General features: G+C 55.1%; 1 protein-coding gene across 1 annotated transcript; it reads left to right on the plus strand.

Annotated features, from left to right (window-relative positions):
- Positions 1-4,352, plus strand: LOC103534194 (G-protein coupled receptor 12). The gene is made up of 3 exons (XM_008500127.2): positions 1-14; positions 616-669; positions 3,476-4,352. The coding sequence occupies exons 1-3, from the start codon at positions 1-3 to the stop codon at positions 4,350-4,352; spliced, it is 945 nt and encodes a 314-aa protein (XP_008498349.2).
- The last annotated feature ends 10,609 nt before the right edge of the window (positions 4,353-14,961 follow it).

Genomic DNA, 14,961 nt, shown 5'->3' on the forward strand with positions numbered 1-14,961 from the left:
ATGCAGGGAACCAGGTATGGAGGGATGGAGGGCTACAGGGATGCAGGGATATGGGGATGCAGGGATATGGGGATGCAGGGAATCAGGGATGCAGGGATGCAGAGGTACAGGGAGACTGTCCTCAGACAGGGGTGGCCCTGGAAGTCCAAACCTGGTGCCAGCACGTGGATGAGCCCAGCCCCAGCACTGGGAGCCCCAGTTCTGGGAACCTCAACAATGGGATGTCCAGTACTGAGAACCCCAACAATGAGAGCCCTAACCCGGAGAACCCCAGTGCTGGGAACCCCAAGAGCCTCCTGGACCAAAGCCCCTGATGCAGAGGGTCTGTGCCCTCAGTGGAAGGGTCAATATGGGAATGAATTTTTTGGACGTCTCGAGGCACTGGGTTTGCTGGCTCAGCACTGGGATGCTGTGGCAGGAGTGGAAGCTGGAATGGGGAAAGAGATTCAGCATCCCCAAGTCCATCTCCTGCCCCTCCAGGCCAGGAGTCACTTGGGTTTTAAGAAGAAGAAGAAAGAAAAAAAAAAAAAAAAAAAAAAGGTGTGATTTCTAAGGCAGGACGAGGGCTGGGTGAAAGGCTGCTGTGGGTGGGCAGGTGACTTGGTGACCCCACAGATCTGGTGGGACCAGCAGGACCATTGCTGCTCAGCCCCCTGGTCCTGGCCTCCAGCTCTCATCTCAGCCCAGGGTGGGCTCTGTCCCCACCGAGGTGACAACCATCACATCCCCTCCGTCCCAGGGGCTCCATCCAGCACCCATCCCCCGGCAGAGGCAGCTGCTGCTGGGTGCCAAGCAGAGCTCCTCTCCCCCTCCTCTCCCCCCTCCTTCTTTCCCGAGCGGTGCGTAATTCCAGGGAGCGGGAGCGAATTCATTCAGCGCTTCGCTCCCTGTTCCCTCCGCCCCTTTCCGCGCTGCTCTTGTCACTCGGCACACGACAAGGCTCAGTCACGCGGCCGGTGGCCCCAGGTAGATGACGCTTCGGGTCCCCTGGGATGGGGTTTGGCCTGATTAAGAACCCAGATGCTCCTAACTGGGGCGATGGGGTTCAACCAAACCCCACCCCCTATTCACCGGGATGGGTTTTGTATTACCAGGAGCTGGAAATCCTTCCCGGCATCACGGAAAGAGAGGAAGGTGAAGGAGTAAAGCTGGAGTGTTATGAAACCGGTCGGGAAAGGAGGAGGTGGGGAGGGAAGAGAAGGTGTAGCTGAGAAATCGCCGACCGGGGAGCTGAGCATCCCTGCTTGGGTGGTCCCGGTCCCCCTCTGAGCCAGGGAAAATAACTGTTTGGGGGGTTGTTCTTTTTCCTCCCAAATAGTCATGGAGGAAGCTTTGGGAGTGGGTGGGGGTCTGTTCCCGGAGAGGTCCCCTTGCTCAGGAGGACTGGGAAGCCCGGCTGAAGCTCCCAGGGGTTGATCCCCCACATCTCAGCTCTTCTGCTGGGTGATGGCTCCAGGAGTGGGACTTTTTTTCCCCATGGTGGTGGTGCTGGGGGGGATGCATCCATTTTCAACCTGTTCGCACTCCCCTGGGGTGCAGGGGGACGGAGGACATTGCTGTCCCTGGGCATTGTCCTTGAGGAGCAGGACAACCAAACACCCCCCCCCCCAGTGCTGGATCATCCCCTCACTTCCCATCCCCACATCGCCACGAGAGGTAAAAATAAACCTTGCCCCAGCCTGGCAGGTGCCCAAACTCCATCAGCAAAAGGCGGGTGCGGGGGGCCCCGACCTTGGTGGGTGGGTGGGTGACATTATTACGTGAAAGCTCATGAATGAAAACGGGGACGAGCGCGTGGGAAGGCGCGGGAACGCGCGTCCCTTGGTCCCTGTGGGGAGGGAGGAAGGGAGGGAGGGGATGGGGCTACGGTAGAGCTGGGAACCAGCAGCCCCTGGTTGTTATTCCGATCACGGCGCCTCTGATTCACAGCCTTGGATCATGAATATAAGTGAAGACTTTGACGTCAGAGTTGAGATTTATCAGCAGATCCAATGGGGCAGGAATATTAAGTGCAAGGCGATGCCAGCTCCCTGCCAACGGGGTTATTAGCGATGCTCGCCGAGGAATGAGCCTCAGCACCCAGGACTGGGAGGACTGGGAAGGAGAAAAAATCAAAACGAGGGGAAACCAGCTGCCCCTCGAGCATTAAAGCCAGGTAAAAAGCCAAACAACCCCCGGGGGTGGGCTGCGTGTGGGAAGGGGGGATCTTATTGGGGTGGGGGGTTGCTGGCAGAACCCCCCTCACCACCAACCCCCCCAACCTTCCCACCTCGGCTGGGAGGGGGATTTACCCTGCAAGGCGGATGGCGGTGAGGAGGGCAGCATCTTGCAGCAGCTGGGAGCATCTTGCAGCAGCTTTCTCCAAAGGAAACGAAAGGGAGGGAGAAAGGAGAAAGTTACCGCAGGCTGCCCCTGCCCGCTGCCTCCTCGGCGGCTCCGCATCCATGCGAGGACCGGCCTATTAATAGTATTTATTTTTACTCGCCGCACGCAAAGAAGAAAGGGCTGCGGAGGGAGGGTGGGAGGGGAGGGGGTAGAAGCTGAGCTATAAATAGGCAGCAAAAAGGTAGCGGTGCCCCGGGGAAGGGAGGAGGTACCGGCCGGGGTGCGCAGAGCCTTGCGGATCTTGCGCGGGGCAGCGCGCATGGAGGCTGCTGGCGGCAGCGGTGCGCTGAGTTGTGCTCGGCCTCAGCCCGCGGAGGGGAGCGGGAGCAAACGGCGAGGCTGCCCCCCGGCCAGGGGTGTGTGTGGGGCAGAAAGGAGCATCCCGGGCAGGGCTCTGGGGGGTGGGTGTGGGGGGTGGCTTTCTGCTTTTCGGGAAAGCTGAGAGGGGGATGGGGGACGGCGGATGGAGGGGAGCGGTGTCCTGCGGGGGCGGCCCGGGACGACGGGGCCGGAACCCCGGGAGGGGCTCGGGCCGGGATCTGTGGGGCGATGGTGCGGAGGTGCCGGGGCTGGGTGCCGGGGTCAGTGAGGGTGTCGCGGGGCTGAGTGCGGGGGGTCTGTAGGGAGCGTCGGTGCGAAGCTCCCGGGGCTCAGTGCGGGGTTTGGTGGCGGGGGTCCCGAGGCTCGGTGCGGAGCCCCCGGGGCTCAATGGGGGTTCGGTGGAGTCCTCCCGGGTCTCGGTACGGGGGTAAGGGCTCGGTGCGGGGGTACGGGGCTGCTGGGGCTGAACGTAGGGGGACTAGGAGCGGGTGTCCCCGGGTTGGGTGCGGGGCTCGCCGCTTCCCCCCGCATCCCGGTGCCCCCCTTCTCCCTCCTTCAGCGCGCCCTCTCCTCTCTCCCCAGCGATGCTGCAGGCCCCCCCCGCCATGGGGGAGCCGTGGCAGCCGCAGCCGCAGCAGCAGCGGCTCCCGGGGCCGGGCAACGCCTCCGAGCCCAGCGCTTGGCCACCGGAGACGGCGGCGGCGGGGCCGGGAACGGCGGCGACACCGGGAGGACCCGGGGGCCCCGGGGGGGCTGTGGGGACCGTCAGCCCTTGGGACATCGCGCTGTGCGCTACCGGGACTGCGGTGGCGGGGGAAAACGCTTTGGTGCTGGCCGTCCTCTTCTACACCCCCAGCCTGCGGGCTCCCATGTTCCTGCTGATCGGCAGCCTGGCCCTGGCCGATCTCCTGGCGGGTTTGGGGCTCGTGGTGAATTTCGCCGTGCGGTACCTCCTGCGGCCGCCCAGCGAGGCGGCGGAGTTGGGAGCGGCGGGGCTGCTCTTGGCCGCCTTCTCCGCCTCGGTCTGCAGCTTGTTGGCCATCACGGTGGACCGGTACCTGTCCTTGTACAACGCTTTGACCTACCACAGCGAGCGCACGCTGGGCTTCACCTGCGCCATGGTGCTGCTGATGTGGGTGCTGTGCCTGGGCGTGGGGCTGCTGCCCATCCTGGGCTGGAACTGCCTGAGGGACCAAAGCTCCTGCAGCATCCTGCAGCCCGTCACCAAGGACAACGCGGCGGTGCTGGCCGTCACTTTCCTCCTCCTCTTCGCCCTCATGCTGCAGCTCTACCTACAGATCTGCAAAATCGCCTTCCGGCACGCCCAGCAGATCGCCGTGCAGCATCAGTTCATCGCCACGGCCCAGGCCACCTCCACCCGCAAAGGGCTCTCCACCCTCTCCTTCATCCTCGGCACCTTCGCCCTTTGCTGGATCCCTTTCGCCATCTACTCCTTGGTGGCCGATTCCACCTACCCCGTGGTCTACACCTACTCCTTGGCCCTGCCGGCCACCTGCAACTCCCTGATCAACCCCATCATCTACGCCTTCAGGAACCCGGACATCCAGAAGTCGCTGTGGTTGGCGTGCTGCGGGTGCATCCCTTCCACCTTCTCCTCCAGACCAAGGACATCCAGCGATGTGTGAGGACCGAGCGCCGAGCCAGACGAGCTCCCTTGCTCTCCTCCTCCTCCTCCTCCTCTTTTTCCTCTCCGCTGTTGTCGTTTCCTACCTGGGAGAAACACCCCCTCCTCACCTCCCCGCCCCCCGGCTGCCAGCACATCTTGTTCCATGGAAAGAGGGGAAAAAAAAGGGAAAAAAAAGAGAAAAAAAAACAAAAAACGGGGGGAAAGAAAGAGAGAAAGGATAGAATGAGAATGGTTTCCTTTAGAAATGTTATTTTCTTACACATTTTATTTTTTATTTAAAAACACAAAACACAAAAAAAAAAAAAAAAGGAAAGAAAAAAAAAAAAAACAGAGGATCTCCATCCGATGGCGTTTGTCTCCTCTCGGGGTAAGGAGCCAGGGGAAGGCCAAAGAAGCTGGGGGTGGGTGGGTAGTGGGTGTCAGGTCCCCCCCCCGCGGGGCTGGTCCTCACGAGTGGGGTGGTTGTGTGGGGCGGGCCCCCCCAAACCTCCTCAAATCAGGTCTTGCGATGCTATGCAATAATTTATGGGGGGGGGGACCAGCTCAGCGGGAGGAGGTGGCAGAGCTCTGGGAGCTGGAGGAGGGGTAGAGGGGACCTGGGGAGGGAGGACACGTAGGTGATGCCTCTTTGTTATTCTGGTGTTTGTGAAGCACTTTGAGATCCCCCCCGCGGGGCAAAAAGCACTTTAGGGCACAGCTGCTCTTTGGGGCTGTGTAGGGATAGGGGGGGGAACCTGGGAAATCCATCCCACCACCCTCAAAAGTTAAAAAAATAAGATGGTTGGGGTGAGGGTGGGGGCTCAGGGTGTGCAAGTGGTGTCCTGCACCCAGAGGTTTCGGGAGGCTGAGGAAGGGCCATGGGGTGATGTGCTCCCCCAGCCATAGTTGACTTGGGGATGGGGTTCGTCCTGGGGTCCCCAGGAAAGAAGTCTTGGTGTTCTTCTGGATGTTCCGAGTTTAATTTGCTTCATTAGAGAAGCTCTGGTACCTTCACATTCTTCTCCTGTGTGATGTGGTTGTTGGTGTTGGCCAGGCCGAGATGAAGTGTCCTTTATCTTGTGGTTTGGTGGGGTTGGGTTTTTTGGCCAAGAATGGATCAGTGAATTCACTTAAAAAGCAAACAGGAAAAAAAGGAACCTTCTGAGAGATGGCAGGGCTGGGGGTGAAACACCTCTGCTGGGCACTGCTCTGGGGCCAGGCATGGGAACAGCTCAGTGGCTGCAGCAAACCTCCTATCATCTGAGTCTGGGGTCCTAAACACATTGTTCTGCTTTAGAGGAAGATGCTGTGGTCCCCAGCATCCAAAATGCCCCTCTTCAAGGCAGGAGAAGGCTGCACAAGAGGCCCAGGTTGCTTCAAGCCCCATCCAACCTGTCCTTCAACACTTCCAGGGATGGGGCAGCCACAGCTTAAACCTGGGCCAGTGTGGTGGAAGACAGAAATGTTCTTGCTTTGGGAAGCTGCAGTGGGCACAAAGCCACTTGGTGGCTGGGTCCTTGATCTCTGGGTCAGTGCAATGAGTTTCTGACCCAGAGAATGAGTGCAATGAGTTTTCCTCAGTGCTCAGGAGTGCCAATGTTTGCCTAGGCCTTGAGCTGCTGCTCTGTCTTTGAACCCAACCCTGGTCAGCCTCTCTTTTTTTTTTTTTTTTTTTTCTTTTTTTTTTTTTGCATTTCCATTCTCTTTTGAATGCCTTGAGCAGGGGGTGGTGGGCACAGGGTTGTCTCAGCACAAAGTGACAAATACTGAATGTATTGGTGAGCCTCCTCTGCCTGGGATTCCTGTGTCCCAAATCCTTAGAGAAGGCGGGGTCTCTAAAAGCCACTGATGTCATTCCTGAGCTTTCCAGATGGTGATAACTTTGCAAAGCACAAGGTGGGAATTTGAGGATGTCCTCCAATTCCCTCGGTGGCCACTCCAGGTGGATGCTGGAGCTGCTTGGAGAGGGCTGCTTGGTGTTTAGCTGGAGAGATTTTTGTGTCCTCCCAGCAGAAGGTAGGTCTGGACTTCTGCCTGTGGTGGTGGTTGACTTGTTTAGCTGAGGGGATGAGGAAAGGGAAGGAAAGGAGGAGAAAAGAGAAAACATCCCTCAAATACCCTGTGGGAAGGCCAGGGACAGGGTGGGGTGGGACAGAACTGCAGCTGCACCAAGGCTTGGAGTTGTGTGGAGATGTTGTAGGGATGGGGAGGAGCTTGTGCAGCTCCTGGTCCAGCAGGTTCCAACTCAGAAATTTAAAAAATAAATCTAATATAATATAGAGTCTACCAACAGAGTTGCTTAGGGTTCTTGGTTTTTTTCCTTTCCATTTTGTCCAGTTTGGGACTCTGAGCAGTGAAAAGGTCTCTTTTTAGCCACCTTGGTTTCAGCAACCAGCAGTAAAGGTCTCAAGGGTCTCAGTCCTGAGGTGGCAGCCACAATTTGTTCATCAAGCAAGGGGTGTTAATTAAACTTTAAATAAACCCCCAAGAAACCACTGCTGTTATCAGGAGGGGATGGTGTACCTCTTTCTTGTAGAAGCATCAAATTTAGGGTGGGGAGGTCCTTCAGAAGCCATTGGTCTTGTGTTGAAATGTCCTGGCCAGCATCCCCAGCTCCCTGACTTGTTCCCAATGAATTAATGGTTCATTTTTAATTGCCAGGACTCATTGCTCAAGGCACATGGTGTTTCCTCTTAATTCCTCTCCTTCCCATGTCAGGTTCTCTCAGTGGGGTTGCCATGCCCATCCCAATTCCCACTGGAATAAGGAGAGGTCTAAATGGTCAGTGAGAAGACCCAAACTGGAACGGATGCTCCCAAAACTCTTTTGTCCCTGCCTTTGAGAGATGGGAATCGATTGTCTCCAACTCCCCAGGGTAATTGTTGCCTTCATGAATTCCATTCCATGTCAAGTGTAGTTGTGTCTCAACCAAGGCTGTTCCTGCACATTCCATGGGCAGGAGCCTGGGTGTCTGAGCACGGGGTCTCCATTGGTGCTGAGGTCCCAGGAAAAGGTTTAGGACCTTATGGTAGGAGCTGTGAGGTGGAAAACATCTGCTTTGTCCCAGGAAAAGCTCTTTCCCAACTGGGCAGTGTCAGGCAAAGTGTGAGAGGTCAGTGCTGGCCTTGCCCTTCCTCTACACCATGTAGAGAGTGATGAGGAGCAGGCTCATTGCTGATGCCCCTTGTGAGCAGGGCAGGATGAGACCCCAGGTGGGATGAGGAACACGACAAAACCTTCAGCTGGGTAGGAGGGATGAGCTCCTGGTGCAAAGCTCATCCAGAGTGGGGTGGCCCATGGTCAGGTCCTGCCTCCCATCCTACCTGCTCTGCTGTGGGCAGAGCCATCTCCCAGCAACTTCTTTTGATGGAAGTGTTTTCATTAACTTGATCTCAAAGCAAAATGTCCACTGGGCATTCAGTGATGGTTGGGTCAAGCCCCTTCGATGCACTTTAGGAAGGAGTGAAAGGAATGGCTGCTGTTATTGCACTGTCTCTGGTGTATAAAATTATACATTCATCTGTAAGAATAATTTATTTTTATTACTGTAAATAAAAATGTTCAAGTGATTTGTCAAGAGGATATTAAAAAAAAAAAAAAATAAAATTGGGGGGTGGTTGGGGCAGGGTCTTAAAATTAAAGTCTCTGAAGCTCTGGGCTCCTGTCCCAAGTCTGTGCCATGCTCTGTGTCTGGGTTTTTATTGCAGCTGGAAGGAGGTGAGGATGAGTTGTGGGGTTTCCATCTCAGGGTCCACTCCAACCAAGAGGAGCTGGTTGAGGCCAGGAATTGGAGGGGTTGGGAAGGAACAGTTCCTACCACCTGGAGCCTCCACGCTAAAGGCTGGAGGCTTTCCCATCTTCTGCTTCCCCAGGAGGCCAGGGATGGAAGCCCCAGGGGATGAGTTTGATCTTTGAGAACCCCAAAGGAAGATTTGTTGGGAGATCCCAGTTGTGCCCTGGCCTCTAACAGCGACAGGAGGATCCCCAAAAAACCCAAAAACTCCACCCTCAATCTACTTGAACCTCTTAAAATCTTTATTTTTTTTTTCCTTTTTTTTTTAAAATTATTTTTTTTTATTTACCACATGCATAAAGTGTCAACAGCTTGGGGTTAAGGTGACATTTCTTTTGGAACAAATGTAATTACAAGCGGTGCCTGGGGGCGTCCTGGGTTTCCTCTCTACAAATGTACAGCAGAAAGCTCGTGCTGCCACCGAGGTGGTCCCTACCTTTCTGTCACTGTCACGACAGGCAGAACCCACGACACTGGGGAGAAAATACACTTGTTCACACGTAGCCACTGGGGACAGTAGAGAGATACGAGCAGCAACATCTACTCACCTATTGACTAAGTTGCACATGGCTAAAGGACCCCTTCAGACAGAGAACATCATCTCCTTCTTCTCCTAATGTCAGCTCTAGAATAATGGAAACCCAGTCTGGGCCTCTCAGGGGGTGACCCTCCTATGGGAGTGACACCTGGCCCCTGCCACCTCCTTCTACCAAGCCACCAGGTGAAGGAAATATGGGTTAATACTTCTGCCAGGGTGAAAAAATAAGCCTTCTGCAGGAGCTCCACCAGTGCTGAGCACCCTGGGAAGCCACCCACAAGGTGCCACCAGGCTGCTGCCTCCTTGTCCCAGGAAGCCAAGCACAAAGTGCCACTGGAATGGTGTCTCCTGGTCCCAGGAAGCCAAGCACAAGGTGGGGAGATCTCCTGGGCTTGTAGCTGCTGTGTTTAGGTAGCCCAGGTTTTGGGGTGCCTGAGGTGCTCCCAGCCCAGGTGCAGGAGATGGTCCTCACCTGCTTTCAACATCCCACAGAATAATGGTCCTGGAGCTGGCAGCCTTCCCCAAAGCTGCTCATGCTCCTCCTCACTCTGAAGGGGATGGAAACTTGGCAGAGAGGTGGCTCCTGTCCTGTCACAGGAGCTGGCATTGCCCAAAGACCCTGGGCTGGGGCTGGAGGAGGAGGAAGAGGAGGTGGAGCAGGAGGAGGAGGAAGGTTCTCCATCCTGTCCATCTTGTCCCGTGACAGCAGCAATGCCCACATCCTGGAGCAAACAAACCCTCCAGCACGTTGCATGTCCCACAGGTAAGTAGTGACAGGGGTTGTCCCCTTCCTACAGCCCCACTGTGTCCTCTCAGGGACTGTCCCCGTGCAGCTTTTCCTTGGTTGGTCAAGACTGAAGCAGAAGCTGCTCCCCAAAGTCTCCCTGCACATCCATGAGTCTGCAGCCCTGGGTGCAAGGGAGGAGGAATCCCAGTGGAAACCTCAGGTCCAGGTTTCCATCCAGGTGAGGATGGGCTGAGCACCTGACATCTTTGGGAATGCTCTGCCCATCCCCAGCTGCCCCAGGGGGCCCTGTGCTCCTCAGCCATGCAGTGGGGACCTCCAGAAAAGGCACTTGAGTCACTAAGGAACTGCCACCCCTCTGCTCTCCTGACAGGAGACACCAAATCCCAGCCCTGGCCCAGCCAAAGGTGGAGGGGAGGAAAGTGCCAGCAACACTCGAGCATCAACCCACACCAGGAACACCCTACTTTAGATTCCACCAGGGAAGTCAAGCACAAAATGATGGAAGTCTACCAGGATGAGGAGCCAGCAGCCCCCCAGTGCTCCTAAAAATGCACTTGGGAGAACAAAAGGTTTGTTTTTTTTTTAGTGGGGATTTTTTTTCCTCTTCTCTGACCTGCTCTCCTCTGATCTGAAAGGCAACACAAAGAGAGGCCCCATGTGTGGAACACTGTCCAAGACTAAAGGTAGACCTGAAACACCTCAACACAAAGGGAACTTTGGTGGGGAGGGGGGGTGACAATGCCAGATGAGTTTTGGAGCCCTGACAGGACCTGCTGCCAGTGGGAAGCCAACAGCTCCTCTACATCCATCCCAGGAACTCCAGCAGGCTCCAGGTCGACCTTGTCTCTAATGCAATAATCTTATGGTTGGTTTCTTCATGGCAAGAAGGGACTTTCTGTGGAACAAACATCCCCAGCTGAGCCATCAGCACACAGGGGCACCTGGAAATCACCAGGACTTGAAACACTTGAGCTGGGGTGGGGCCTTCAGGCACAAAAGCACCTCCAGGGGTAGGAGGGCACCCATCTCCTTCTTGGGGTGGGGGCTGAGGTGCTCCTCACTCTCTTCTTCAACACTGGTTTCTCAGGATTTTTGGAAGTGGCTATGGTGACAACTGCTCCATTTTTTTGGTGGCTCTCTGGGTAGTGATGCTGGTCCAGGGGAAGGAGACAGAGCAGATTTTCCTTCTGGAGATCATGTGTAAGTTGTTGGGTTTTTTTTGGGATGGTGGTGCTTGGTTTTAGACTCATCCATTGAGTTTCCCCAAATCCAGGGGGAATTTTTATTGTACCAGCATGGTTTACACCTGCAGTCTGTGGACCAACAGTGGTCTGGAGCTGCTGCCTTTCAACTACTAAACCAGAGCAGTAGCAGTTGCCTGTCCTGGTTTTCTGGAGTTACTTCCCCTCCTTCTCTCTAGGGTATTTATTCTGTGGTACACTTTCTCTGGATTGGATTGGATTGGATTGTCACCACCAAAACCAGAAAAGGAGCAACTAAACTAAAGGAGAACACAACTTGACTTGTCCTGGCTGATGGACAATGCTTGGGGGCTGCAGTCTGCTGGGATGAAGCCCCAGGTCATGGTGCTACATGGTGAAGGAAGGGGTGAGGAACACCTCCAAACAACCAGTTTTGAAGAGAGACCCTGTGGGCACCTCCCTTGGCCTGACCCAGGGTCCCAGGTGATCTCCCATCTGCTCTTTGCCTACCTGCATCTCAAAGACCTCCCATGGCAGAGTCTCTGCAGCCTGTTTCAGGAGTTCTCCATCCTCAACTTGCCAAAGCTTTCCCTGGGATCCAACTCCTTTTTGCCCCAACTCCATCCCACACTTCCCACTTCATCCCAGGGGGTGGATGTGTTTCTCCTCCTCCTCCCTACCTGAGGATGTTCTTGCACAGAGCTGGTGGCACCACAACCAACTTAAGAGGATGGGTTATTTTCCTCTTATTTTGTTTCCTTCTCTCTGCACTCTTAACACTTTCTTCACATCCAAGTGTTGGAGCTGCCATGGGGCTGAAAGTCCTCCAGGGCCAACACAGTCCCATGGCACAGCCACCAGAGAAAGGTTCCTCCCAGCCACACTTGGGCTCACAAGTTCCTAAAAGTGGTGACCAAGAGCAGGTTTAAGCCTGTTTTAGAGGGGACCTCATGGTGCTGCTCTGAAGGTGGCACCTTCTGGGTGGCATCCCCTGGAGGAGATGTCTGTGGCCAAACATGTCCCACCCAGCTCTTGCCTGAGGTTTTTCCTGCAGCAAGAGCCTTGCTGCTGGTGACAACCCCAGGATGGTGTCCTCCTGTGGGAACAAGGAGCACGAGGGATGTGAGGACCTTCCTGAGGGCATGGGGACCCATTCAGAGACAAACCCAGTGAGTGCTGGTGCTCCCCTGCTTTGCTCAGGCACTTCTGCAGGGGGGTGGAGGGGCAGGAGAAGCCCCCCCACTGCCATCAGAAGGGGGATGTGGTGGTGGTGGCGTCACCTAAGGAAAGGACAGCAGTCCTCAAAGTGCTGCTGCCCCAGGGAGGGGGAATTCGTGGGGGTGTGAAGGTTTGAGGCTTCTAAAGTGCAGTGCAGGTTCTATGGTCTTTGCTGTAAAGTGTAAACTCCTCAGGACAGGGTCCTTGTCCTTACTTTGAGATTGTTTTTCTCCATAAAGTGGTGTGCCAGCTGAGACAACCTTGTCCCTAAGTAACAACTACTACAGGAAAATGGGAAATTTTGGTGGAAAAAAATGGTGAAAGGAACAGCCTACCCTCCCCTTCCTGACACCCCACCATGGGGAGAACTTCCCATGGTTCTCCATGGTCCATCCAGAAGGAAACAGCTTGGTTCTCCTGCCAGCTGTGCCCCTTCACAACATCCCCTCCAGTCCTCCAAGGTGGAAATTCCATCCTGGCTTCCACTAGAGCCCAGGAGTCAATGCAGGCTCTGCTCCCAGGGGACTCAGCAAAGCTGCTCTTATGCTCATGAGAGGGAGTGGAGATGGATGAGTTGCAGGGTGGAAATCTGAGGGATCTTGCATGAAAAGAGCTCTCAAGAGAAGAGCATTTGTCACCAGAATAAAATAATCCCAGGATAAAAGAGCTGCAAAAGGAGAACCTCTTGTAGGGTGTGATGCTTGCTCCTCCCTAGGTCTCTGCCCAGGGTGGAAAGGTAGATGCTACCCAATCCCTTCTTCCTTCAGAACAACAATCCTCTAAGAGCCACCAGCATCAAGGGGCAGCTCCAATGTTCCCTCAGAATTCAGGATCCCTTGAGGGTGCAATGCCTGGATGGGATGTGGACACCGCCAGCCTTCCCCCAACCTTCATGGAACTTGCACAAGAACAGACTTCACACCTCCCATAGCCTTCCCAGGTGTTCCATGGGCATGGTGGCCCCAGAACGTCCTTTTCCAGATAAAAAACATCCAAGAGGCTCCTGATGGACCTCAAGGATGTGAAGCAGACCCAAAGTGGCTCATTTGTGCTTCTGCTGCCTTTGGCCCGATTCATCTGCATGTGTGCAGACAGGACCTCCCCCTGTTGGCAGTCATAGTGATGACTTTTAATCTGTGGCCCTGAATTGGTGAGCAGGAGAAAGCAGATAAAATGGCAAGAGGAACCCTCAGGAGATCAGTTGGGCTCATTAAACGTTTGGCACGAGCTGCTGGCAGGGAAATGTTGGATTTTGACACGGAACCCGATACCCTCGTGTGGAGGAGAATCTCCTCGGCCCACTTAGGGCACACTTGAGAGAAGGAGAAATTCAATCATCTGTGACCTGGATTGTATTTTTAATGGCTGCCAGGCTAGATAAAAATATTTAAATATTCACTTTTCTGTCAGCCCACGTGGGGCTCTGGGCATTGGAGGTTGCATAACGCAGCCTGGCCTACTTTGGGGAGAGTCTACAGAAGGGGGGGTAGATGGATCAGATACTGAGTGTGGGGCATTTGGGTCAGCCCAGGAGCATGGCCCAGCCCAGCAGAGCCCAAACACCAGAACCTGGGGTCACTGGTGTGAGATCTCATTGGTGGCCACCTGGGCAAAAATGAGGAATGCACCTAAATGAAGTTGGTGAACATCAGATGTGGCCAAGTCCCTCCAACCAAGGCACTGAGGATGTGGTCTGCCAGCAGAGCTGGCCATGCAGGAGTGGATGGATGAAACTGGGGCCTTGCAGGAGTGGATGGATGAGATGGGGGCTCTTCGGGTCACCAGGTTCTTGGCCACCTTGGGGTGCTGCCAGGAGCAAGGTGAGAAGAGCAGGGAGCACCAGGTTCTTGGCCACCTTGGGGTGCTGCCAGGAGCAAGGTGAGAAGAGCAGGGAGCACCAGGGTCAGACTAGAAATGGGTGACTACAGCTCCTGCTGCCTGTAAAGGTCACTTCTCCACCAGCTACACAAGAAACCTGAGCCATGGGTCTGATGGGGACATCTCGGTGGGGAGAGATTTCCTGTGGATCAGCCCCATCCCTGGTACCAGGACAGCTTCAGTGAAGCCAAAGTGGTTCAGATCCCTGGCAGAGCTGGGCCATGATGTCCTCAAGCAAGGTTCTGGTTCTGCTGATCTGCTTTGGGGCTGGGCATGTGACATGAGCTTGGGCTTCCAACCCAAACCAGTCTGTGAGTTTGATTCTATGACTCGGTTTCCCCCCCATTCAGGGACTTCTGTGGTATATGGGAACACAAGAGAGGGCCTTGGGACTTCTCAGTGCCTGGGTCTGAGCTGATCTCAAGCACACGGGCACAGTTTTGGGGGCTACATAGTGCAAAGTTTCCCTAAAAGCAGCATTTTGTCTAATTACTTTTTTTTTTTCAAATAACACTGAAATGTTGTAGTGCTAAGGTCAGGGAGAGCTGGGCTTGGAGAAGCTCCTTGGACACCTCTGCCTTGCTTTCCTCCCCTGAAAACATCACACGTGGCACCTTCTGAAGCCCAGACAAGCCTTTCCTTCATGCTTTTCTCCCAGAAAACTCATCCTGGGGATGGAAACAGGCTCAGGACACCAATGCCTTGGTGGTCTCCAAAGAAGAGCAGCACAGTGGGGACCCTCCCTATGTGACTGCAGCCAAATGGCTCTGCAGGGAAGGAGGCTCCTGGCCACCTGTGGCCTTTGGAGCTGCCCCATCCTACAGATGCTGTCAGCAGAGCATCCCCAACCCCAGGGTCTGACCATGATGGTGGCACCAGCCGCGCTTCTTCTCCAGGAGTTTCTCATCAACACGTTTAACACCTATCTGGAAAAGCACTACTGCCTCTGGGTTGCCCTTCTCTAGCAAAGCCAGCTCAGGGTCAGCCTCTGGTCTTACTCCAGGTGTAAACGTGGAGTAATTTGCCTTCAGAGCATTTTTGGAAGTCATTTAAACACGAAGGTGCTGCTAACTTCTGGTCTCACTGCCTCCGAGGTGCATCCTACCAGTGCTGCTGCTGCTGCTGCCCAAAGGGTGGGTGGAAAAGCAAAGCTCCTGCCAGAGCAGAGTTGGCATCGACGGTGGGGGAGGCGTCTATACACACCTGGGAGGGAGCTGAGGGGGTCCAGGCCAGCCCAGCCCCGGGGCCAGC

This window comes from Calypte anna, chromosome 4 (genome assembly GCF_003957555.1).
Source record: "Calypte anna isolate BGI_N300 chromosome 4, bCalAnn1_v1.p, whole genome shotgun sequence".
Lineage (NCBI taxonomy): Eukaryota > Metazoa > Chordata > Aves > Apodiformes > Trochilidae > Calypte > Calypte anna.

Coding starts and splice junctions, on each gene's coding strand:
- LOC103534194 (XM_008500127.2), top strand. Junction 670..3,475: donor CCCCCTGGTCCTGGCCTCCA/GCTCTCATCTCA, acceptor GGGGACCGTCAG/CCCTTGGGACATCGCGCTGT.